Consider the following 27,523-nt stretch of genomic DNA (forward strand, 5'->3'; position numbering starts at 1 on the left):
GATGGTAGCTTTGGACCATGGACGCAAACAATCGATTTCGGGATCCCACTGTGGACGCGCTAAACCGATTTTATGAGATCTGTTTTGTAATATCGGTTTAAGCTAATTCGAAATAATCGTGCAGTGTAGACGTACCCTAAGTCTCACCAAACATTTTATTGCACTGTTGGCAACTGCTAATATACATTTTATGAAGGACATTTCTGATATTTAAAAACTTGTATTTTCTGCCCCATATAGGTCTTATCCTAGGAGGAAGCAGGGTAGCTAAAGCTGATGGGATGGGTGCAGAGTTTAAATGTAATTTTCTCCTGCTACATTCATTGAAATTGATGGGCCTAACCACCTGCTTAACATTAAAAACATGAATAATGTTGCTGAATCAGTGGCTTAATTGTCTCTCTCTCTCTTTTTTTTTCCAGGGCACTGGGGTCTGACTCAATGCCCAATTAATAAGGGAAACTTGAACCACACTCTTTCCTCTCCCACTGCTTTGCCAAACGATGCCCCGTCCCAAATACGCTACATTTTGCATTTGTCTAGCATCCTGTTGCTTGTTGGCACAAAGTACTTGTGGATGCCTATGCAGCTCTAGTTGCTAAGGTGCCATCAGATTGTCTGATTCTCTTAATTGTCCCTGTGCCATGGCTGTGTTGAGGGGTTTGGGGAACCTCCTCCTCCATATGTGTTGAGAAATATCTCACCCCATACAAAAAAAAATACTACTTCCAATGCAATTATTTGAGCATGAAAACTGCTTTCTGTGTTAATTCCATCAAGTAAAGATGGATCATTATAATGTTCACAGAAAGTGAACACAAAAGGGGTCAGATCATGGCCAAAGCATATTCATTTTCACTTCAATAACATCATTGAGTTCTGGTGTCTACTTTTCTTACAGCATCATTGCAAAGGTTTTCATCTTCTACCTCATGTATCTGGCCCATGAATATTGTCTTCACTTTGCAATCCCAAGAGAAGAAACAGGCTGTATGCAAAGGGTACAGGCACTACAGTCTGTTCATCCAAGGTAGTGATAAAGTGAAAGAAATTATGCCCCACTCAGAGATCAAAATGTAGATCAGCTGCATTCCCAATCTCAGGCCTGGTCTACACTACGTGTTTAAATCGATTTAAAGAGCGTTAAATCGATTTAACGCTGTACCCGTCCACACTACAACGCCCTTTATATCGATATAAAGGGCTCTTTAAAATCGATTCTGTACTCACATCCCTCGACGAGAGGAGTAAGCGCTAAATTCGATATTAACATATCGGATTACGGTTAGCGTGACGGAAATCGACGTTATTGGCCTCAGGGCTAATCCCAACAGTGCAGCACGGACCGCCTCTGGACAGCAACCTGAACTCGATGCAGTGGCCAGGTAAATAACAGGAAAAAGCCCCGCGAACTTTTGAATACATTTCCTGTTTGCCCACGTGGAGCTCGATCAGCACGGGTTGGCGATGCAGGCCCAAATCCCAAAAAGAGCTCCACATGGACTGTAACCGGGAGAATACTTGGATCCGAATCGCTTTATAGGAGACAAATCTGTTGTAATCAGAGCTCGTTACAGAAGACGAAGTGCCAAATGCGTTTGAAAAAATCTTCCAGGCTCACAGTGCTGCATGACAAGTGTAACGGAAAGCCAAGAGAATCAAATGGACGCTCATGGAGGGAGGAGTGGGTACTGAGGACTCCAGTTATCCCCACAGTCCACAGCAGTCTCTGAAAAGTATGCATTCTTGGCTGAGCTCCCAATGTCTGTAGGTTCAAACACAGTGTCTGGCGTGGGTTTCAAGGGAATAGGTCCTCAGTTTCTCTCCTCCCCTAACCCACCACGTGAAAGAAAAGGGAAAGAAATCGTTCTTGACTTACTTCTTTCAGTGTCACACCCTATTGTACTGAATGCTGCTGTAGAAACGCGATCTACAGCAGTGAAGAGAGTATCTGCTCTCTCCCCTCCCCGGTGGTAGACGGTACAATATGAACTGATCCCATGCGCGCATCACCCATGAGTGCCTGGCTGGCCTAGTGTAGGTGGGCCGGGGCGCCTGGGTAGAAAAATGGAATGACTCCCAGTTGATTCCCGTAGATGGTACAGAACAGCTGGTAACCGTCTTCCTCACAGCAACTGGGGCTGAGCTTCAATCAGCCCCTCCCTTTCCTGTGTAAAGAAAAGGATTCTGTACTGCCGGACTGTCATACAGCAGCATGCTGTGGCTCCTCTCCCCACACCGCTTAAATGGTCCTGCCTGGACTATCAATCCCGCGCCGGGAGGGCGCCCTCCCCCTCATTTTATGTCACTAACAGTGTTTCTTATTCCGGCATTCTTTATTACTTCATGACACAAAATGGGCAGGAAACTGCACGGTAGCCCAGGAACGTGGGGGATGAAGGGAACAATCGGGGGGGGTTGCAAGGGCCACGCCCTGTGAATACTGACACGGAGCAGCTGTGTCTCTGATTACACGGGTTCTCAAATACACTTGCCCCTTATTCTAGGCAGGACTGAACCTATTTTTATAAACCAATAAAGGGAGGGTATTGTCGGGGAGCTCAATCCCAATTTGCTTTTTGCGTTGCGCCCCCGCCAATTTCAGCGCAGGGAACTCATGATAGCAGCGGACCAGTAACAGAGGGGAGAGATAACCATCATTTCATGCCAGTTTACTCCAGCAGTAGAACGGGTACAGAACGGACCGGTAACCATCTCTGCTATCATGCAAAAGCAAGTGAATCTGCTGTGTACGCTGGAGTTATCGGCCTCTCTGTCCGCGGCATCTCAGTACACATACGGTGCAGGAAAAAAAAAAAAGCTGAAACGGGCTCCATGGTGCCAATGCTATTGCGTCTGCCAGGGCAATCCAGGGAAGAACGGCGCGAAAGGATTGTCAGCTGATGTTTTCCCGGAGGAAGGAATGACTGACGACATTTACCCAGAACCACCCGCGACAATAATGATTCAACCCAGAATTCCAAGGGGCGGGGGAGACTGCGAGAACTATGGGATAGCTACGGAAGAGCTACCCGCAATGCAATGCTTCAGAAATCAACATTAGCCTCGGACCATGGATGCACAACGCCGAATTACTGTGCCTAGAGTGGCCGCATAAAAGCGAATTTATAATATCAGTTTTATAAAACCGATTTTAGCTAATACGATATTATCCCGTAGTGTAGATGTGGCCTCACTTTCCATCAACCAGTGAGGAGGATTCCTGGGCTCACTAGCAAAAGCAGATGTAGATCACCGATGGCACTGCAACGAGATGATGGCATGATAAGATAGCCTGGCATGATCATCAACAAACAGAGATTCTCTTGGCTCGCCAATGCCGGAAGTACACAAGGAAGGTAACATCGTTCACCAGAAGAAAGCTGCATCAGTTCACAGCTCAGTTTGGACACGAAGGACCTTCAGCCTGGAGACATCGCTAACATGGTCTGAATCTAAATAAAATTCAAACGCTGAGACTTCACAATAGCACTTTATCCTCTTGCCTAATTTATATGCTCAATCCCTAATTTAATATTTCCTCTGGTGTACAGCACTTTGGTAAAGAAGAAAACAAAATTACTGGAATTCATTACTGTTGCCCTAACCAGGGCTGTATCAGAATGTACTGTTATTTGTCTATTCATCCTAACTGTCCTACAGTAACTTGTAAAAAAAAATTTAGGATTGAATATTAGGAACATAAGAACAGTCATACTGGGTCAGGCCAAAGATCTAGCTAGCCCAGTATCCTGCCAATGCCAGGTGTTTCAGAAGAAATGATCAGAAGAGGTAAATATTAGCTCAAAGACATTAAGAAAGATGCAAATGAAAACATTTCTGTTTGAAATATGGATAGGGGTGTGTTTACCTATGGATACAGATGGACATGAGGTGCTCTTTGGTGAAATACAGGGATTTATATATCTACATATAAAAAACAGATATTTATATAAATCCCCATACTTCATAAAAGAGCATCAGAGGCTCACAGACATATGTACAGATACATACACCTCTACCCCAATATAACGCTGTCCTCGGAAGCCAAAAATTTTTACCGTGTTGTAGGTGAAACCGCATTATATCGAATTTGCTTTGATCCACCGGAGTGCACAGTCCTCCCTCCCCCCAGTACTGCTTTAGCGCATTATATTCGAATTCGTGTTATATCGGGTCACGTTATATTGAGGTAGAGGTGTATATATATATATCTATAGATATACATATATCATACAGAAATATGGATGTGCGTATCAATATCGTATTTCACAAAACACTCCTGATGCTTATATACATATTTACAGACAAATCTCTCTCTCTCTCTCTACACACACACATACATATATCATACAGAAATATGGATGTGCGTATCAATATCGTATTTCACAAAACACTCCTGATGCTTATATACATATTTACAGACAAATCTCTCTCTCTCTCTCTACACACACACATACATATATCATACAGAAATACAATATATGTGTGTGCGCGTGTGTGTATGTATATGCGCAATATCACCATATTTCACAAAGGAGCATCTGATGCTCAGGTGTAGACAGTGTGTTAAGGCTCTTCCTAATTAATAACCTCGATTAAAACCTCTTGGCAATCAATTAAGATTAATGACAGAAGTCATTCTCTATCCCCCTATGCCCCCATCTCGGGCCGTGAAAACCTTGGGTCGTGAAACTTTAATCCTGTTATCTGCTGCCTTCTCCATCTGAAAAGCCTACAGATTAACACAGCCGCCATTATCGAATTTACAACCAGCCGCTTGGACAGCTGCCCTACTTTCAGCAGTTAATGGAAAAGGAACTAATCTGGTTAAGAGCGTAGGACTAGTTCATAAATCTGGCCGCAGAAGACAGTTAAAGCTGTCACGTCTCTTCTGGAGAGTATCAACTGAATTAAACTGTCAGTTTTCTACTTGCTGTTTCTTGCGGGTAGTCAGCCTTTCCGTAAACTGGACTAATGAGATACTCAGCATTAACATAAACCACGTCAGCCCCCACAGTACATAATAGCTGTGCCGGAGTTAGGGTTTGCATTTTATGATTGAGCTTGGTTAGATATGTACTGCATGCTCTTCAATCCTGGAAGACTGATTAAACAGAGCTGTTTTGTTGCCATCTACTTCCATACAAAGGTGTTTTAAAGAAATCAAATAAGCAAATTTGAATTTAAAAAAATCAAACAATAATTCACTCAAACAAATTATTGGCAAAACTGAATTGAAAATAAAATGTTCATTTCTTCATATAGCTCAACCTTATAAAAGACACTGTAACGCTCTCCATGGCGGCTGAGACAACATGTGACAGATGTAACTGTAACCAATTCACACTGCACCCAGAAAAGATTGACTTTATCTTCCTTAATAGGCATTATTCCCCATGCACTCTGCACTGCAAGCGTGGCCCTGATACTCATCAGGCTCAATGTGCTAAATGGCCTAAAATGCTCAGCTCTCGCATAGTGTTTTGTAAACTAATGAAGACAGTAAGAATGGTTCTGGCTCCACACCTTGTGGTAGCACGGCAACTCTCGGCCAATTAAAAATAAAAAATGTAATGCACTCAGAGGATGCTGTGGGAGGAAAGCACCTTTGTTGTGATCTTTTTGTGTTTTAAGATGTAACATGCTGTACTCTTCATAAAAGCTATAAAAGCCCATCTACGGTGGTTACATTTAAAAGGCCACTCTGATTTCGAAGGCCTGCCCAAGGACTTCCCATTTTTATTGTATGGGCTCACCATACAAACATTTCAAAACTTAGTGACCATCAAAATGTACGCGTCTCTTTATTTCAGGTCAGTTTTTCAGACTACTCTTGCAGATGACTCCTAGATGGTGATTTTAAGCACAGCTGCAGTAATCAACAGTAAAATGGCAGGATGTGCCAATAGTTATCATGTAGCTCTGTTTGAAATGACTCTGTTTCCTGCAAGTTAAAGAAATAACTAGTGTTCGTTAACAAATGTGGGTTTTTAATGGAGACCACTGCATTAAAAGCACAGATCACATCCTTCATTGACTGACAGCTGAGAAATTATGATCCTTATATTCCCAGAATGATTTATATATTATAGGCCAATCTTACAAGAGTCTTTTTTCCTGATGCTGATTTTAGTGGGAGAAGTGGACACTCAGCATGTGGTAGGACTGGAGCCTCCAGGCTAAAATATTTTTAAAAACTGCTATGGGTCAATACAAGTTACACTGCTGCAGAGTTCTCTCTTGAGAAACTGTTACTGTTCAGATGCACCAGTTACTGAATGTTGCCTCCCTGGGAATAAAACATAACCCTAAACGGACGAGAAATATCAACAATAATCCAAAATGACGCCTAGCTCATAGTTAGCATTTTCAATCTATAGTTCGTGAAGTGCTTTGCAAAGGAGGGAAGTATTGTTATTTCTACTTTACAGATGGGAGACTGAGGTACAGAGAGGTGATGTGACTTGTCTAAAGACATAGCCGTGGAAAAGAACGCAGGTCTCCTGAATTCTAGTCCTGTGCCTCACACACTATTTTAGATTTGACCACAACTTCAGAATTTAATCGGAAATACTAAGGGAGTTTCACAAGAATGCATTAAACTAGTTTTACTTCCACTTTCTTGAAACATTTTCTTCCACTTTCCTGAGAACTGAACAGGAGAACCTAGAGATTTTTAAGTGAACTGCTGGTCTGCTGAAATTTCAGAAAAAGCTTAGGCCCAAATTTTACTCTTCAGTTTGCAGGCACAACTCTCACTAAAAAATATTAGAGCCTTCAACTGATATATTTTGCCAGAGGTTCAACAAATTGACAGAAAACATGTACAGGAAAGCGATGCCTTTTAACCCCTTTTAATCCCACACATATATTTTTTTTTGCACTTCCATACCAGTACAGAGATTCCAGAAATTCAAAATACATACAGACTTTGTTAAATACATAAAGGAATATTTAACATTCTTTTTGAAAATCTCACTTCAAAATGCCCATCGAATTCAGTGGGGCAGGATCTGACTATGTCAGGATCACATCTGAAAATGCTGCTGGGTTTGGTCGGATTTAGAAGAAAAAAAAAAGTCATTTGCGCAAATTATTTTTTAAGAAAATAATTTTCTAATGATGATTATTCTGTTTTTTTAATCTTTATGAGCTAATCTACATGATGGATAACATTTTCAGTTGCAACAATGTAAAAATAATACCAGCCAAACCCAAACAGCCAAACTCTTTATTTTGTATACCTATTTCATAAAAATAGCCAAGGTGTTTAATTTTTTAAAAAGACAAGAATAAACTAACAAACTTTCCTGCTTCCAAACCTTGTTCCTGGTTTAAATCCCTCAATACTAACACAAATATTCATGAGTGAATCAGGAAAATCCCCTTCCCTGAAACACTAGGCTTGTAATGGGAACGCAGACATACTCAGTGGCACCAGTGATGATGGACTGGTTGTAGACACATGAAGTTACAGCATCATGTGGAACAATATGTTATGATACTGGTAGGGAGTGAATATTTATTAATGAATTACTAAAATTAGTGCATCTAGGACTAATCAGAGCCTAGACTAGAGCATGAAGCTTACTACACCATATAGAGGAAAAAACATCCTGACATTTGGTGAACGTGAATAGAGTGGAACGCCAATGCAAGTATATGTATACACACACACAAGGGTAATAATGTGCAGGCAGTTGCTGTTACCTTGTGGAGTTGCTGTGAGTTGAGTAGAAGAAAGGACTTGCTTTTTACTGGCATGAAGACAGGTTTCTTGGGGAGGAACTGCTTCCTCTAACAACCTGACCGCCTCTGAAGGGGAATAATTGATTTCTCGGCCACTCCCCTCACCTGGCTAATAGTTCCATGTCAGAATTGTCAGCAGGGAATTGCCATAGGGTGCAGTCTTTCTAAGTTTCCATACCACCACGTACAGCAAAGCTCCCAGGCTTCAGGGAGGCACCACACATACACACAGCGTCGTGGTTAGCTTAGAATCACAGAGTATCAGGGTTGGAAGGGACCCCTCAGGAGGTCATCTAGTCCAACCCCCTGCTCAAAGCAGGACCAATCCCCAGACAGATTTTTGCCCCACATCCCTAAGTGGTCCCCTCAAGGATTGAACTCACAACCCTGGGTTTAGCAGGCCAATGCTCAAACCACTGAGCTATCCCTCTGGGGATAGCTTCTGGGGGCCAAATTCAGAGGTGACATAAATGGCACAGAAGGTGCCTATTGGTCAATGGCAGAACTAAGAGTAAGTTGGTCTACATACTTCAATCATCTCCACTGGCTTATACCAACCAATGTGCAACTTATATTACCACTTATGTCACCTCTGAATTTGTCCTTGTGAAGTCCTTGCTTGGGTTGGGAGAGAGGAAGAAGCTCACAAAACCTTTACAAGTCCCCCTTTGAGTGAGAACAACCTCTCAGGATACGAAGAGGCCTGTGAGACCATAAAGTCCAGCTTGACTACACAGGTCTATCTAGGTTCCATGTCATGAATATACCAGGGCCAGGCTCTGACCCATAATATACAAATACCCTATAGTGAAATATGAGGATCCTTAAAGAATTCCAAATGCAAACACAAACCTCTTCCTACAGCAAGTTTACTCAAAATAATACTCTCCAATTTATTATCTTAAAACTCTACAGAAACTAAAAGTCCTGGTCAAAACAGGCACACATTTTAAGGCAGGTTTAATGTAGGACTCAAGTACACTGTAGCATGCAGCTTCCAAAAATACTATAACATTATGGTAATCGGCTGCATCAGAAGAAATGATCCATCCAGCTAAATACAATTTTTATATGTGCAAATATAACTGGTATATGTAATCATCTGACATTTCAAATTTATTTTAAAATGAATCATCTTGCTAACTTTCTCTGCCTCTCATATTTCAATAAGAGATTGAAGGGGTGGGGCAGGGTGGAGGGAACAGTGATGAATATTGCCTGCAGAAAACTGTGATTAGTCTGGCTCAAAATCATGGGGTTTCTCTTATACAAATACACATATAGCCCAATACTACTAACACTAGCTATCCTACTATCAGTTTTTAAGCAGAAATCTCTATAAATATCAAAGGGGATTTCTGCTCAAAAATTGATGACACAATCTTCTTACTAATTGCTACTTCGAATTTGCTTCCTGTAAAACCCACAATTTGCTACGTGATGAACAAATGCAAAAGGAGGTAAAGTCCCTGCCCCATGGAGCATATACTTGAAAAAGTGTTTCAATAGAACTGCTCATAGCAGTAAGCTATATTACTTTAACAGTTTTTCTGTGGAAAGGATTTATTTGCTAGGATAGTTGCTTACAAAATAATGTTATCATGAAAAGAAATACATTAGCAGCCATATTGATATTAATTCTTTAGCTTTTATCATATATTCTTGTTCCATGCAATTTGCATGCACATTACCTTTTATTATAAAAAAAATCACTTTTTAAAGAGGGTGAAAGTATCATATCTTCTAGGACGCACTGTACCATTGGTTTTTTTTTTAAGAAGAATTCCCCAGCAAAAGTAAGGATATCATCAAGCCCACCAATAGTATTTTTATTCATTTTACATGCATTTTTATGCCCCAATCCTCCAAACATTATCCATATGGTTGCTCAATCATAAGCACATGAGTAAACCCATCGAGTTCAATGGAACTATTCACATATTTAGAGTTATTCATGAGCATAAGAAGTGTTTGCAGGCTCAGAAGCTCAATGAGTATCAAATTTTGCAAATGAACAAAGTCATTTGGAGCATTTGAAAATGAACAATTTTATTTTGCCTTTTTTTTAAAAAAAACTTAGAACATTTTAGACCCTGTTTAGCCATGTTGCAAACCTGTGCCAATTTTCTTGCAAGATGCAATAACGAACCCCACAAAACAGAAGTTTCACTACAGAGACAATGGCAGAAATACCCCCTCTACAATGGTTCTACGAGGCGTCACTGGTACAACACACAAACTCAGCTCTACTGTGTGGCCGAGAGTGTGGAGACGTGGTCTGAAGGTTAACATAACCTCAATTAAATCCAAGACACACTTCTGACAGTTAACTGGTTTATGGAGCAACCCCAAAAGTATTGTGGTTCTCTCTCCTTTACTTCTTTTTCTTTTTTTTAAAAAAAGAAGTATGAATGCATGGTAATGCATCATTTATAATTACCTTGTTAGTGCACAAAACAAAACAGGGCTTTGAAAAAAAAAAAAACCAACTCCTGCTGTGGACTCTAGCCTGTTTGATGGAACCCCATCAAAAGAGTTCATGGCTTAATGGAGGCTGTTTACGTTGGGACTTCGATCTGTACCTGCTGTCCCCTGTCACTCCCTGGAAACTTGGTGGCAGATGTTGCTGCGTTAAGTTGTCTCTGAAGTGGCTCTCTGTCCTCATCTCCCCACCACAACAGAGTCAAACAATATTAGATCTCTTTATTTGTGCCTGAGGCATGTTTAGGAGCGCAGCTGTGTCGACCCCCACTCTACCTTTAGTGTTTCAGCCCCCCAGGCAGCAAATGTGAGACCAAAACTGTTCTGCCACTCTTACCTACATCTGCTGACAATCCAGCAGCCTCATTGCAGGCTGGTGAGGACCTGTGTCTGTGCTCTAAACAGATGTCGGCGACAACCTGCTAGCTCACACCTGGACAAGCTTCCCTAACCTTGTGGATTGCCAGCTGAAAAATGTATGACTCTAAGGAGTTCCATCCACAAATCAAAGCCTCTTGACTCGACTGTGCGCGGCCCTCAGACTGGGCCACCCTAGGCATTAGCTGGCTTGTAGGAAAGACAAGGGGTGTAAAGGGGAGGAGGAGAAAGCTCTCTCTGCTTTGATACTTCATGCCGAAACTTTAAATTACTTGATCAAGGACTTGAATTCAGCAGTGAATTCTCCTGCAAATGAGAATTACCAGGTTTCTAAGCAATAAAAGAAAAATATTTGTTTGGCCTGCTATTTAGCATGACAGTGCTTCCAGTATGTGTGTGAAGAGAGCTGGTTTGTTTACTGACTTGAACTCACAAGAGGTATAGCAGTAGATCTGCACTCAACAATCTATGAATAAATAAAAGGATTTTTTTTTCGGGATATAAAATATGCTGTTAGCCAGACAGAAGTTGTGTTCTTATGTTGCCATGGGTCACACTCTAAGGACAATGACTGTATTTTATGCTTCATCCAGCACTATAAATTCTACTCCTCTCTGAGTCAATTGAAATTCATCCAGATCTTTCCTCTCCCCCCACCCCTACCTTTCTTGTAAAGCAAGACACTGGTCACTGCCTTCTCAGGTTCATATAAAATAGAAGTCTCATTTCCTGCTGGTTCTAAAATTGTTTGCTCATTTCCATGGCAGCAGCAGTTTGCAAAAATCCCATTTTTACAGCTGCAAAGCCACAAACAACTTTGGCAGCAAAATTACACGTAGTTTTCAGCCTGTTCAGTTACTATTTTATCATTGCCTCTACTCACATACTGCATTTACCTGTCAAACTGTCCGGTTTTGTATATGGCACATACGTTTACCATATGGATCTACTATACCTAACTGGATTTCCAACACACTAACAATAACGATCTTGCAACCACAGTAAATCTATTGAAAATGTTAATGTACAAAGCTGTACATTGTTACAGAAAGGATATCCCTTACCTCCTACTCTCCTCTCTCACATTTTATTCCTTCCACCACCACTCTCTGCCTCCATTCCAGCTAAATCTTGCCATTTTTTCCTTTAGAATAGTTCCATAATCTATCCTATACCATCCATCCCTATGAGCAAAAAAAAACCCTGGTCCATGCCCTGGCCTTTGAATGCAGCAACCTCTTGCTTCTGACCTTCCTACTTTTCACATTGCACCCTTCTAGTGTACCCTATATGCTGCTGCCAAAACCATCTTCCAGACCTCACTGTTTCAACTATATCACCTCCAGCATCACCATCTCCATCAGGTCCTGCACTGGCTCTCAGCTTCCTTCTTTACCACATTCATCCTCACGTTCAATGCATTGCAGAGCTCTGGCCCTACAACTTGGAGCAGATCCTTGGCTGGTGCAGAAAGTACATCAGGTTCATAGTCAATCTTTACTGGAATGAATAATTTAGACCGCAAAGTCCTCGCATGAGGACCTTTCAGCTTTATTTCCCTGTGAAGAGTCACACATCCATACCCCTGTACAATTTTTTATGTAGAGACATTTCTAAGGTGCTCGTTGAATTAGAGCAAGTCTTGTCTTTGCCTTGTCACCTGCACAGAAAGTAAGAGGACATAAGCTTCTCCCCATTTCTCCCCTGTGAGAACAACCTGCCTTACAAGTGGCAGTGCACGGAAGAGAGCAACCTTCTTGGGGCTCTTGCTTCCTGTCACGCACAGAGAGGCAGGCAGGGACAGGGTCTGGACAGAGCCTTAACTCCATTCCACTCCCACTTTGTGCCAGTCAATGCACTAAGCCAGAACAAAGTGGCTAAGGTGACCAGATGTCCCGATTTTATAGGGACAGTCCCTGTAGATGGGGCTTTCTCGTATATAGGAACCTATTACCCCTAACCCATCCCAATTTTTCACACTTGCTATCTGATCATCTGCTCCTGCTTAAGGCCTGAAGCAGATTACTTCCCCTGGTCTGCTTCTGGAACAGTATCAATGCACACTACTCCTTACTCAAGGATAGCGAGACATCCCCAAAGTACCTTGAGGAACAGTATCTAATAATAGCAGTAATGGTACCTACTTATAAAAATGCATAATAAATGGGTTTGTATTAAACTACAGGCAGGTTGCACGTTGGTACTCTGCATCAAGGACATGTATTAAAAAAGTTTTACATAAGTTTCCAAAAAGTCCTACTTTTCCTATATATAAAATCAACTTCTGAATGAGAGTTCTAAGTCAGTGAAGCACTGTGGAAGAAAGTTAACAGATAAGCTGTTTTAAAATGATGGCAAATTAAAGTTAAAAGAAAGGAGACATGAAATTAATGGTGAACAGCACACTTGTACTTTCAGCTTGTACTGCTGCTTACATGATAAAAGGATATTTATTTTCTTGAAAGAAAGAATATTTCTAGAGTACAGCATTTCCATGCCAAATTTTGCCCATGGATGAATGAGTGGGTCCACAGATTTCAGTGGATCAGCAAATCTGCATTTGTGCTGGCAGAGTTCCAAGAGGGGTGTGCTTTGGCCAATAATAGGCAGATTTCACAAAAAACATGCGATGAGTATCCTCTAACAGGTGCCTTGGAGCAAGTTTATTGAGTATAAGGCATTGTTGCATTTAGCTGGAATAACCTGTTTTAAGTCTACTCCTCAGATTTGTAGCCAATAAGGAACTGAATGGTTCTATGAGATATTAAATATCTTAAAGATAAGTCACAGATCCCAGCATAAAAGGACATATAGAGAGTGTCACAAATCCACCTGAAGACATGGAGACCAGATATCAATCACCCACACAACAAGTTTGGGAAGTGTTGCTCCTGATGAAGTTGCACAATCTCCCGATCTTCCCCTCTTGCCCCCCCATTTGAGACAGAAAAAAAGACTTACAGCATTCTTCATTTTAATTAACTGCTTTGGGACACCAAGGATCTGCAGCATTTTTTGGCTGGTGATGCATCTTTTTAATGGCACTACTTTTAAATGATTGATTGTTTCTCTGTGCATCATTTTGTTTTTGCTTTAGAATCAAAGAGTTAAGAACATGAAGACTGTTCTCCTAACAAGTCTACAAAGACACAATATATGAAATACAAAAGCACTTTATTAAGAATATCTTGCCGCCTCAGTAGGAGTTTACTGGAGGGTGCCATGAGCTGCCCCTGTCATGATCTGACTTCCTGAATTATAAACCTTATAAGTTCTATCCTTAAAATGAAGAAACTAATACTGTAAAGCAATTGGACAACTTGGTTTAACTAAGAGGAGTGCATTATCAATGTTCATTCTTATTTATACCTAGAGGCTTAATTTAATAAATGCACCAGAGAGTGCTGTGAAATAGAACCACCTCCCTCTCTCCCTCCACCCCCACTAAATGCACACACATACACACACACACAAACCTCATCTCCTTGCTGTGGTCGCATCAAAGACACCCTGTCATACTGCCGTCGCAACAGAGCCCACAGTGCGTCAAGTCGACCCTGTAACAATAGAGCAGGTTGATTTTGAGCATTACAGTGTATGTCAATTAACAGCGACATATTTAAATCGACAGCTGCTGTCCGGGAGCTGATTTAGCCACAGACTTTTCTACATGCACAATTGTTCAGGTTTAACTTAAGGTATGATTTTAAACAGGTGTAGTTAAGTGGATGCAGCAATCTGTGCAGACACTTTTATTTTGGTTTAAAACCATGATTAGTTCAGTTTAGATAAACCAATTAGGAACAGGTTTAAGCTAAACTGAAATAAACCCCCTTAAACCAAAATAAAATTGTCCACCCGGAATTTGCTTCAGTCTAACGACACTGGTGGAAGTCTGTGTGCAGACAATCCCTTAATAACACTGAATGACAAGTGCTGCTTAATTGGGACCGTATAAGCATAAATCCTAATTAATGGGAACAAACAGAGCCAGGGACAAATGATTAAGTGGTGGCTCCACAAAGTGTTAAATAAGTGGGAAATTCTAAGGCCTGGTCTACACTAGGAAATTACGTTACTGTAACTATATTGCTCAGCGGTGCAAAAAATCCGCACCTCGAGTGACGCAGTTAAACTGACCTAACCTCCAGTGTAGACAGCACTAGATTGATGGGAGAATTCTCCCGTCAACATAGCTACTGCCTCTTGGGGAGGTGGATTACCTATGCCGACGGGAGAACTCCCTCCCCTTGGTGTAGGTAGCGTCTTCACTGAAGTGCTACAGTGGCAGAGCGCTTTAAGTGTAGACAAGCCCTTAGCTATAGGCTTTTCCAATATAAGGGCTTGTCTACATGGGAAGTTATACTGGTATGAGGTAAGGTATGAATTTAAAGCATCATACTGGTATCATTCGCCACACAGACACTTTTATTCCATCTTTTATTGTCACTTTGGAAGTAGTTTAAACTAAACCAGAAAAAAACCAGTATTATTCCAGAATAGGAATGCCTACACGGTGAGTTATTCCAGTATAACCATAGCAGCTTAACTATACTGGTGTAAGTTAGCTAGGACAAGCCCTAAGACTGTGAGCTCATCGATACACAGAGTTGCACTAGTTTAACTAAAGATGGGATAATAAACTGATTTAAGGTAAACCCATGTCAATTCTGTTTGTAGGAAGGCCTTGAAATTAAAAACACAATGATCAAACAAAGAAACTGCTTGTTGTTCATGTATTTTTATGCATTATTTTATTCTGATGACATTTTTTTCAGTCTTTATTAAACAGCTTTTTACTTAGCAGAGAGTGATACTAAACAGGCTGTTCAGCAGATCCCTCAAGAGCTATATCTGCTCTTCAACGGCCCAATCCTGCAAGGCGCTGAGCACCCTCAACTCCAATTGCCCAGCTCCTTGCTGATTCAAGCCCCAGTTGCATTGTTGACTGCAAGGTACCTGAACCCTCCGCATGTCTATTTGCTATTATAAATTATTGATTTTTAATAATTATTATTATTCACCAGGTTACATGAACTGGTCAGAAGATTCTGCAGGACTGACTAGCCATTTGTGTGGTTTATTTCTCTGTTTGCTAACTGCTGCTGACTCATTTAAAAAGGAGCTTCTGTTCAAGTGAAATTACCAGTTTCAAAGCTATTCCCCATTTGAGTACTAGCAATAACTAGAAAGGCAGTTGAGTCTTTCAAAATGAAAGAAAGGTTTTAAGTCTGATGCTCTGCAACAAGAGTGGCAAGCTATCAACCTGCCTGACTTGTCCATGAATTCTTTCTTACATAGTACGGTAGGTCTGGGTACTTCGATTTTTTTTTTTCTGAAAGGTAGTTTTAATAGTGTATTAAAACGAAACCATTGATTGTTTTGCATTGTATTGTTTTTCTGCCCTTTATATTACTCATGATTCAAACGAATCCAAACCCTTATATTTCTTGAGCATTTAGGTTTTAAAATATTTAATTGTGCAGATTTTACAGAATATGCTTTTCAGTCTAGTTAATCCCTAGGAGAATGTGGTACTGAAACTATACATGCTGAGAACCCTTTGGGGCTGTAATTAAGTATAGTAACAAGAAAGCTTGGAGTGCCAGTGCCACGGGGATAGCATTGGTGAAAAGTTCTGTTTATTTTACATCCAAAGCAAGTTACTATGTAAACCAGAGCATCTAAATTAAATCGCCACGTGACCTGGATGCTTTCTGTTTGGACATTTGCCTATATACACTTTAATGAAAGATGTTCACTGACTCCTATCCAGTTTTTGAGAAGATGTTTACTGTTGGGCTGGAGGTGGCCCATACAGTCTCCAAAGTGAAATCTCTTTGTTCAATAATATTACTAGCATCAACCATTTATTTTGCTTTCATTTATTTCAGTCAGGTTTCTGTACTTGACTCTTGCTCTTGTTGACTCTGTGCCTATATTTATTTTTTACTTTCTTTCGCAAGAATATCTTGGACGCAGCAAATTATTTGGAAAAACTATTACAAGCTGTAAACAAACAGCTTTAGATTTGTAATCAATCAGATGAGAGATGTATGGTGAAACAAACAGAGCAAACATCAATAAAAGGGGATGATCTGATACTCTTCTGTTGGTAGTACCCTAATCTAAGAGTTGTTCCATTGATTTCAGTACTCATGGTTAAGGCTGCAAATCTGTCACAGAAGTCATGGCTTCCATGACTTTCTGGGACCTCCATGAAATTCTACACAACTGCAGTAGCCAGTGTGGCTGACCCCAGGCCCGCCCAAGCAACGGCCCCGGGGCCAGCTTCTCAGGAGGCCTCAGGGCCAAGCACACCGGCCACTGCTGGAGTGGCCCCACAGCCAGCTACTGGCACTGGCCCCAGGGCAGCCATATCACCCGTTTTTGGAAGCCCTGGGCAGCTGGCCCCAGGGACCACCCAAGCAGCAACCGGTGTGGCTGGCCCCAAGGACCACCTGAGCAGCAGCGGCTGGTGGAGCTGGTCCTGCGGCACCCCAGAGCTGCAGCGCCCCATGGGACTGCCAAAGCAATGAGGCCTCAGCGCAGCTAAGATTTGGTATGGGGTGTATATAGTAAAAGTCACGGACAGGTCACAGGTCCTGAATTTTTGTTTATTGCCCGTGACACGGCCAGGATTTTTACTAAAAATACCCATGACTAGGCCTGCCTTGGTAGCAGTGGCCAGGAGCCCCAGGACCTTTTAAATCACGTGGGCAGGCTGCAGGACTCCCAGGCCTGCACGACCACTCCGGGCCTCAAGTTCTGGGGGGCCCCGCAGGCATTCCCGGAAGTCACGGATTCGTCACTTCTGCCCCAGGCCCCACCCCACTAGGGACGGAATTTCTGTCGGCAGGCCTGCCCGTGACTAAATCTTAGCCTTACTCGTGGTGTAAGGTATAATTCATTGCGAGTAAGGGTATCAGAATCTAGTGTAGAATAATGAAGTCTAAAATTAAGGACCACACACTGTCACTCCTACTCCCTCTGAGTAGTACCTTACTCCAAAAATTTATTTGAATTGGATTATTTGAGGAGTAAGGTACTACTCGGTATGAGTAAGGGCTGCAAAATCTGGACTTTAATATAGAGACACGGCAAAGTTACATTCATTTAAAGATTAAAAGATTACCTTAATTGGAGTATACCACTTTTCCTGAGCAGCTTGTGAGGTAGCCTTGGGTTTAGGAGGTTTTGGTTGAAAGGGCTCTTCTGGTTCTTCTGGGAGTGTCACCACAGCATTTTTGGCTTTTTCTAACCTAGCTCCTTCTTCTGTAGATCCCTTATCACCCCAACGAACCTAAACAAAATGAGAGTATATGGTATTAATGTGGGCATATGTGTACTAGATAATAGGACTGGGTAAAAAAAAATCCAATTTTTTTATGGCCCTCCGCAAGGCTGAATGGAAGGGGCAAGGGGAGGCAATCCCTCCTGCCCAATCCCTCCTGCCTCTCCTCCCCCGCCATTGCCCACCCACCCAAAGTCAGGGCCCACCCCACTGCTCCACAGTCCCCAGCAGCCCCAGGTGAACCCTCAGAGTTCTGACTTCAACAACATCAGCATTATCTTAATTTCAAGTTCATCTTCAGCATCAGTAAAGGCTAGTAGCAAGTTTAAATTTCACTAAAAATTTTTAATAAAACTTGTATTGGATAAATTAGGGAGGTCATCATGTGAGCGTGGAACCTAAACCCTTATTTTCCATAGGCCCTTGGTATCTTTTTACACGATTTCTATTTGCACGGTATTTTTTCAAGAACGTAACCACTGTGTAAATTGAGGTCCGAGTGTACTTTGTAAAACCCTCTTAGATCATTTGGATTTGAAAGGTGCTACATAAAACATTTTTTCCATCTAAGTTTCTCTAGTCTAAGCTAATCATTTTGAACTGCCAAAGACCTTAATTCTGCCCTCACTTACAGAAGCAGATTTCAGAAGCACTCAAGAAGGACTGGGCCTTGTTATGTTTAGTTGTGATTTTGGTACCTTGGATACTGACAGGTTTGTTTTTTTTTAAATCAAGTTAAAATGCACAAGAAAATTGCCTTGCAAATTCCATACAGGCTGACTTAACTATAAAATGTGACATAAGGACATACCCATAAGGATGCATATTTTTCATTCTGTTTTAATTAACATGGTGCTATCATGTCTCTTCAAAGACAGGCACTGTTGTAGCTGTGCGTTCCTTACGGATCAAGCCTCTCCTTAATGTCACTATTGTCAGTGCGTTTGGCTGGCCCACAGTTGGAGTACTTATGTTACGCTGCAATTTCTTCCAAAACACTCAAAAAGGCTCTCACTCTCCTCCTCATTAGCTTGATGGAATCAACATGCCTTTCAGCATCTATTTAGAGTTCAGATCAAATGGAGCTAATAAAATCAGTTCTTCCATAATCTACTGAGATACGCTTAGAATTCTTTCAGAGGGCAAAAATTTTAGGAGGCTGATGTCAGTGGGAAGCAAGCAAACATGATACAATTATATTTCCAACACACTTTGTTGCCATCAACTTGAGCCTCAGAAAATTTGTATTTTCATGCATCGTTTGTCCTTCTTTCCAGAGTACAAACCTCCATTCTTTTAATTCCTCCCACTCCTCGTCCTCCGTAGTAGGAAGCATCCACTGTCGGCCATTTTTTGTTTGGCAAGGGGGCTTCTTCTTCTTCTTCCTGTCCATAAATTCAAAAACATTGTTTTGCATCAAGTCCTTTTCTAGTACATGCTTTTATTAGTGTTCACAAACAGAGTTTTCCAGACTTAAGTGCTCTAGTGTGACAGCAGCAGAATTTAAAGGCACTCATAAGTCTAGCAGTTTTCATTATTTCACGCGCTATCTGGCCACTCTTGGAAATGTTTTTTGCACATGGGAGAACATCACTGGCAACCATGAGAAGTGTTCCAAACTGTGACCAGCATTCTCAAGCCATTTAAGTAACTGGACTTTCCACTAATCAGAGCTCATTCACCCCATTATCCTCCTTTCCAGTAATGAGAACAAACAAAACACAGAGAGAAAAATCATTAACATTGTTTCCCTCTTTTAAAAATGTTGTGTGCTTAAAAAGCCAGATTCCCAACCACAGAGGCCTGCTCCAGTAAAATGGCTTTGCTCTCTGTACAAAACCCAGGGCAACAGGCAAAGAACAGAGGGGCAGAATCATCAACAGCCTGCAGTAGACTGACCGCAGCAGATCTGCAGCTCTTAGTGGAGGGACAAGGGTGGGTCGCAGACACATTCCGCTGGTCTCCTATGTGAAGTTTGGACCAAGCAATCCTGAGCTGTGGCCGCACACACTTGACTTAAGGACATGCTTGTGACAATGTATTCGTGTGCACAATTTTTTTTTAACATAGTGGGGGGGAGGGGGGGAATCCTAATTTTTCCCCACTAGAAGAAAATGGGAAAAAGAAGTGAGAGGGGGAGCATAAAAATTTGAAACAAAGTTTTTCAAAATGAAACAGTTTTTTACTTGATCTGCTAATTCATGTAATAACTACAAATTGCCTATAATTTACCTTCTGTTAACTGCAATTTTACTTACTTGAATGCCCTTTTTTAATGCCAGAATGGTAAAAACTGGCCTCTGTATAAATGAGAATCAGGCCTGCTGGCTCACACTACAGAAAGTTTAGCATATGCCTCTAAGTCTTTGCAGGATCAGGGCCTTCATTGTCATTGTGTGTGACTGTGTGGTTTTGTGAAAGTGGTCACCTTAGCTCTGAATTTCCTGGATTTCTAATATTTAGGGCTTTCAGGTGAGGGTGGGGGTGTTAACTGTAATGTTCCTCAAAGGTAATATAAATTCAAAACACTGGTATGTGCCTGCAACCCTAATTTTACCTTAATGAAGTTTTTTTGTGTTTTCTCAGGCAAAATTGGATTACCATGTGCCCTCCATTTCTAAGACAAGCTTAATATTCAATAATAAAACAAAGCAATATCTGTAGTTGGTTATTTGTACAGAACTTTGCACATATAAGCACCAACCATTACCAGCAACAAAAATACAGTATCTTGGATTATTTTGTTTTCAAAAGGTGGGTCAGATACCACTCAGAATTCTAGCAGTATGGTCTGTGCAGAAGCACACATGCAACAGAAAGCCATTTATTTGAAAGAATTTTGGGAGTAAGTTTAGAATATGTACCTCGAAGAGAACGGGGTGGGGTGGGGCAGGGGATGATTAAAGGATTTTATTGGTGCTTTAATTTACTGTCTGGCTGAGTTAATTCAGTGTATGTCATGAAGTGTTATTTTAAGATAGTTCGTTGTTAGGGAGCTTCGAGTTTCTTGTTATGGTGGATTTTACTGTTAGTTTAAATAAATAAAACTGGGCATCACATATGGATAAGCACCAAGTACCATTATTATCAGCATCAAAAATATTGTCCCTTTGATTATTTTATTTTGTTTTTAAAAAGGTGGGACAGATACAGCCCAAAGCAGGGAAGGCGCTGGTTAAGGAGGAATTGTAGCTAGAGTAGCTAGTTATCTGTGGTACTTACATGGTCCCCACCAATGTAATATCTGAGGACCTCATATCTTTTTGATTTATTTATCCTCCAAACCTCTCTGTGAGGTAGGGAAGTGCTATTACCTCCATTTCACAGATGGAGACACACAAAAAGCAGCTTCCCCAAGGTCACAGAAGAAGTCTGTGACAGATCTGGGACCTGAACCTTGGTCTCTCATGTGCCAGGAAATTGCCCTAACCACTGTGACAATTAGCAGCTGAGGGAAAAGAGCTGCTTCGTAATATACAGTAATATTTAATGGGCTGGTGCAATGTAATTAATGTAACTGGTGGCACGCTAGGATGATGTCTTATTCTCTGTGGTTTGAGCATTGGCCTGCTAAACCCAGGGCTTTGCATTCAATCCTTGAGGGGGCCATTTAGGGCCCAGGGGGCAAAAATCTGTCTGGGGATTGGTCCTGCTTTGAGCAGGGGGTTGGACTAGATGACCTCCTGAGGTCCCTTCCAATCCTGATATTCTATGAATGGGTCAATAAACACCCTTATACTGTACCTCTTTTGGAGCTGGAGGTGGTGGTGGAGGATCCTTGATGACCTAAAAACAATACAAAGACAAGCATGAGTGACAGCAGTCAGTGACTGCAAATAACCTTCAAAATCTGATAGAGTATCTTAATTGTTAACCATTCCGCTATGAATCACCAGTGTTTCTTCACAAACTGGCAACTGCTGTTGCAACTCCCTGGACTCCTGATTACCAAACGTGTGTGAGGATTAACACCATCCCCCTAATATAAAATAAAATCAACTTGTTGACAGTCACTCTTTGGGACAAACATGCCTGGCCATTTACTTACTAATTGGATAAAGTGCAGTCGTTCTAATTAAGAGCCAGTGATGAAGTCCTATGTTGTTAATTAGTCAGTATCAGCAAAAGGCAGCCCAAAAGCCTAGCTCAGAACTTACTTAACTATAAACCAGCTTTCTCATGTCATATGGAGAATTTCTGGCCCAGTGACAAGTGTGAAACACCCTCTGGAAACTCAAGATCAACTCTAGGCCTTTAAACTATCCAACCAAATTATTTCTGCAGCTTTCACATTTCAGATCTATAATTTCAAAATGGCTTCCTTCGTGGTGTTCAGGGTGGAATCCCTGCAGTGTGGCATTGCTGCATTCACAAGCATTCTTAAATTGCTACTGGAAAATAATCCTTCCTGTTAAGGAGGTTTGTTTCTAATTTATAGCCATCCACGGGGTTCTGGCACATAAATATTAACAATTTGTTAACAGAGTGGAAAACAGGAAGGCAAGCACATGCCAGGGAGCTTTCATGTTAGTAATAAAAGCCCTCTATTTGCTCTACATAAAGTGCTCCTAATCTTATTTTAACGTAGGCTTAGTCTTTAATTTAATATGCAATATTGCATAAAAATAGACGTATGTCACTTAAACCCCTTCCACTTTCTTTCTGCTCTCTTACACACATGCATCGCATGAACTTCTGTGAGTTCCCCTGCTACTCACCTCAAAATCCCCAACAAGCCATTAAACAGAAAAAATGCACCAATGTATTTATTAAGATGATAGCAAAAATTAAAGTCAGAAACAGTTTTCTACAAAACAGAAACAAGCTAGACTTAGCAGACGACAGGTGGGCTCACTCTGTGGCCAAGCTAACAGTAAAGAAATACTTTATCTATACAGTCATGATTTTCTGTGCCTCAGGATTGTTCAGATATGAAAAAAGAAATACTCCACCTATACTAAGACTCATGATTATTTTGGGCATTGGTACAACACAGATTTGATTAAAATATATAAAATGACTGCTACATAAAAAGCTCCTAAAATTACATTTGTCTTGAAATACTAGTTATGTTATTTTATCCCTATTCCTGCCATTAATTCCAGTACTTTAATTATCTCCACCAGTGCCTCTGAATATCAAGTGAACAAGTGGACTGATGGCATCATATGCTGAAGATTTTTTTTTTTAATCTTGATAAAAGTAACTTGGATGTCACCACGGACATCCCAAATGATAATGCCACCAAAATAGTTTACTTTCAAAGTAAATCTGGGCATCACATATATGGATGATATTAAAACAAATATAGTTAAAAGTAAACGCATGGTATAACTGGAAATATATTACCAAATACTTCAGAATTCAAATATTGAACTGGTTCTTTAGTTCTTGGAACCTTCAATGGGTAGGACAACAAATTATGGACTTTCAACGGAAGGACGTTTGTTTCGTGCTTGCAAAAGTGTGTTAGAATATGATTTTTTCTCGTATACTTTTTAACTTAAGGGTGAATAAATAATGTTTCTGTAGTGCATTCCAGCAGCAGATCTCAGAGGACTTTACAAACATTGACTAGTTAATCCACATAACACCCCTGTGAGGTGGATCAGAACTATTATGCCCACTTTACAGATGGGAAACTTGAAGCAGAGGGGTTATGGGCCAGATTTGCAAAGGTATTTAGGAACCTGAAGATGTGCAGAGGCACTGAGAAACATTGATGTTTATCCAAAGATCAACACCTATAAGATTCTCTCAGTATTATAAAACTCACATTATCTTGTCTCAACTTCCTTTTTCCTTCCACTTTCTTTATCTATGATCTTAAATTTTGCTATTTGTCTGAGGCCTTTTGTTCTATCAACCAGGCAAAGTACTAAAACTTCAACAGGACTTCATTTTTAAAGTGGAAACTTCTTTACCAAGCTGCTGCTGCACCTTCTGTAACTCTCACTCAGCCTCCTCAACTCCTCCCCCCTCCTTCCTGTTTCCTATCCTTTCAGACTCCCAACAGCCAGTGCTCCCACTTCTGATAATTACAAGCAACATTTAAACACCACATCTAATGTCAGTAAAATGCCATAAAAAGTTATGGCCTTACATAAATATTTATCAATAATAATTAATAACTCTGTCATTTTTTCCTTACACCCTTGAGCCTCTCCAAAGCAGAGACAACTAAGTGTGCCAAAATATGTATTAATTTTATGATGTGAGCTAATGCTTATTAGGACCAAATACCTATTAATTTCAATGGGACCAAGATTTGAACAAACAAAATTAATCCAAAACCCATTAAGGGCCTGATCTAAACCCCACTGAAATCAAGGAAAAGACTCATGACAACTTCAGTGGGCTTTGTAAGCCAGTGAGTCAGTGGGAGCCTTTCCACTGACATACTGGACATGAGATTAGGCCCTAAAATGGTGCTGCTAAACTCACTGGAGTTGCAGGATAAACTAGATTTAAAATGAGCTAATGCGTTAATCAGCTGCACTTACTAGCAGCTTCAGAAGATGAAACTTGTTTGAAAATGTATCCCTCCATTAAGTGACAATGGTGTGAGAAAATAATCTGATATTTGGCCCTGTTGACAGAAGTGGTATGAAAATGCTCCCACCCTTATGTTTCGACAGGCCACACACACACACACACACACACAGTACTTATTCCAATTTGATTTTTAAACCAAAGTTCACTGGGAAGCCATTATTAAATGGAATTTTAAAAAACAGTCTAGGGAATTTAGGCAATTTTTGTAGTAAATTCTTCAAATGCAGTATGAGAATTTGCAGATATTAAAAGACGTAATATTGCAAGATTGCCTGTATTTTTTTCTTCATTCACATTAGTAAAATGCAGTACTGACGGTTCTGAAGAGCACTTCTCTGTCTTAACCATATGTACAATTTGATTTGTTTCCAGTTTTGTTTTGTTTGGTTTTATCATCAGGGAGGACTGCATCTCATTTACTTAGTTACAAAGAATGAAGACTCGAGTTTGGAGGAGAGCCGATTTCTTTATAAAAAAAAAAGAAAAAGCTAGTTGCTTCAGGCAACAGTCCTTTTGATCCACTCATTAACACTTTTCAAATGTTCCAGTGATGTGGCCATTAGGAAATGTCAGCACTAGAGCGTGAAGCCAGTTTGATACAATCATCTGTTCTGATATTCAAGGAAGAGTGAAAGAACTGTCAAACAGTGAACTCTCTTTAAAAAAAAAGGTACTGTACATAGACTGCAGATTAACTAACATCTAGAGAACTGACTCCTGCCAATGATTAAGCAGAATACCTAAGTCATCTAAAGTATTGTCCACCAACTGCCTGCAGATAATAGAAGGCAGGAACTTCTGCAGTTCTCATTTGGTTTTGTTCAAAGTCCGTAAGAACTTTATTCCTTTTAGTTTTGATTCTGGTGATACAACAGTTTTTAGGTTTGGGAGCTGCTGCTCTCTTCCTGGCTGTCCTCTGTCCCATGAAACTAAATACTTCCATCAGCAAGACAACCATGTCTATGGTTTTATCCACCCTTTCTCTAATGTTCTTGAAGGAGTGATCAATAGTCAAGGACAGTTAACATCGAAGACAGTAAGTAATAGGCCACAAACTGGGATAATGAATAATGTTAACATGCTGAATGTGGAATAGAAGGAAGGATTAGGAGCATATTATCATAATCTAAGGCTTTGCAGTGTTGTTGTGGCTGCATTGGTACCAGGATATTACAGACACAAGGTGGGTGAGGTAACATCTTTAATTGGACCAACTTCTGTTGGTGAGAGAGACAAGCTTCCTAGCTTACACAGAGCTCTTCTTTAGGTCTGGGAAATATACTCAGAATGTCACAATTAAATACAAGGTGGATCATACAGTTTAGCATAACTCTTTGATGTGTATTTCAAAGATCATTCAAAATTAAGTGTCCCATTAACACCTCTCTAGTCATGGAGAGAGATGGAGAAAAGGGGGAAGAAAGGCGGGGAAAGCTGTGGGAGGGGGTTAAATAGGTTATACTATATCCAGTTATACTGTGGGAGGGGGTTAAATAGGTTATACTGTATCCAGTGTCTCTATTCAGTCTATGATTTTTAGTATCTAGCAAAGTTAAGAATTTAAGCTCCCAGGCTCATCTTTTGAAGGAGTTGTGCAGGTCTTCTTTGAGGATGAGGACTGAGAGGTCAGACACAGAGTGATCACTTTATGAAAAGTGTTTACCCAGAGTTGGTATGGTGTTTTTGTCTTGTTTTTCTGTGACAGTTCAAGGAGACACAATCATAGTCCTCAACAATGATGACTATGTTCTCAAGGCCAATAGACAGCTGTTTCACACCACCCACTATAAAGAACTCAAGACACACCGCACACCACAATTTACCCAGGAATTTAAGGATATCATCAAAATTCTTCCTCAAACAACTCCAAAGAGAAACTCTACAACTTCATCCTCCACAAAACCCAGTGACCTTCTACATCAAGGGTGGGCAAACGTTGTGGTCCGAGGGCCACATCTGAGAATAGAAATTGTAAGGCAGGCCACGAATGTTCTCAAAATTGGGGTTGGGGTGTGGGCTCCGGGGTAGGGCCAGAAATGAGTTCACAGTCCGGGAGGGGGCTCTGGGCTGGGGAGTGAGGTTCAGGGATGGGTGAGGGCTCCAGCTGGGGGTGCAGGCTCTGGGGTGGGGCTGGGGATGAGGGGCTTGGGGTGCAGGAGGGTGCTCTGGGCTGGGATCAAGGGGTTTGGAGGCTGGGAGGGGGATCAGAGCTGGGGCAAGAGGTTGGGGCATGGGGAGAGGCTCAGGGGTGCAGGCTCCAGGCAGCATTTACCTCAAGCAGATCCTGGAAGCAGCGACATGTCCCTTCTCCGGTTCCTATGCAGAGGCGCGGTGCCCCGCTCGCAGGAACCACCCCTGCAGCTCCCATTGGCTGCAGTTTCCGGCCAATGGGAGCTGCAGGGGCAGTGTGCAGAGCAGAGTCCCCTGGCTGCACCTACACATAGGAGCCGGAGCAGGGCCATGCTGCTGATTCTGGGAGCCGCGTGGAGCAGCCCCTGACCCTGCTCCCCAGCTGGAGTGCCGGAGCGGGCCAAACTCTATCCTGATTTTATAGGGACAGTCCCGATTTTAGGATCTTTTTCTTATATAGACTTCTATTACCCCCCCGACCCCTGTCCCGATTTTTCACATTTGCTGTCTTGTCACCTAAGAGCTCGAGGGCCAGCTTAAAATGGCTGGCAGGCTGGATCTGGCTTGCAGGCCATATTTTGCCCACCCCTGTTATACATGCTTCCCAAGGTATACCCACATGGAAACTCAGGCAGACCCAACATTTCTGCCCACGGCACTCTTACTGAGGAATATTGGATCTCAAAGAAACCATCCTCAAATCACTCATCATACAAAGGGCCAGTTTCCTCCAGAATCTCTGCAACATTAACAATCTTCCTCAGAACATTATCTTTGCCACACGGATGCCACTTCATTATACACCAACATCCCTCACAATGACAGCATTGCTGTCTAACTCAAATATTTACAAGATAATGGACCACCTACAGAGATCCACCCAAAACATATCATCAAACTCATCCATTTCATCCTTACTCATAACAATTTTAT

General features: G+C 41.3%; 1 protein-coding gene across 4 annotated transcripts in view; it reads right to left on the reverse strand.

The window, feature by feature from the left end:
* ANTXR2 (ANTXR cell adhesion molecule 2) overlaps positions 1-27,523 on the reverse strand; it is a 170,701-nt gene that overhangs the window by 60,346 nt on the left and 82,832 nt on the right. For 2 of the 4 annotated variants that reach the window (XM_032796839.2, XM_032796840.2), the window contains 4 exons: positions 21,650-21,691; positions 19,192-19,290; positions 17,747-17,914; positions 14,088-14,168 (listed from right to left, as the gene is read on the reverse strand). In XM_032796839.2, the coding sequence (XP_032652730.1) occupies positions 14,088-14,168; positions 17,747-17,914; positions 19,192-19,290; positions 21,650-21,691 (390 nt within the window). Of the gene's footprint in view, positions 1-14,087; positions 14,169-17,746; positions 17,915-19,191; positions 19,291-21,636; positions 21,692-27,523 lie in introns of all 4 variants that reach the window. The other 2 variants (XM_075066095.1, XM_075066094.1) reach the window with 1 other exon arrangement.

The sequence above is a fragment of the Chelonoidis abingdonii genome, chromosome 5 (genome assembly GCF_003597395.2).
Source record: "Chelonoidis abingdonii isolate Lonesome George chromosome 5, CheloAbing_2.0, whole genome shotgun sequence".
NCBI lineage: Eukaryota > Metazoa > Chordata > Testudines > Testudinidae > Chelonoidis > Chelonoidis abingdonii.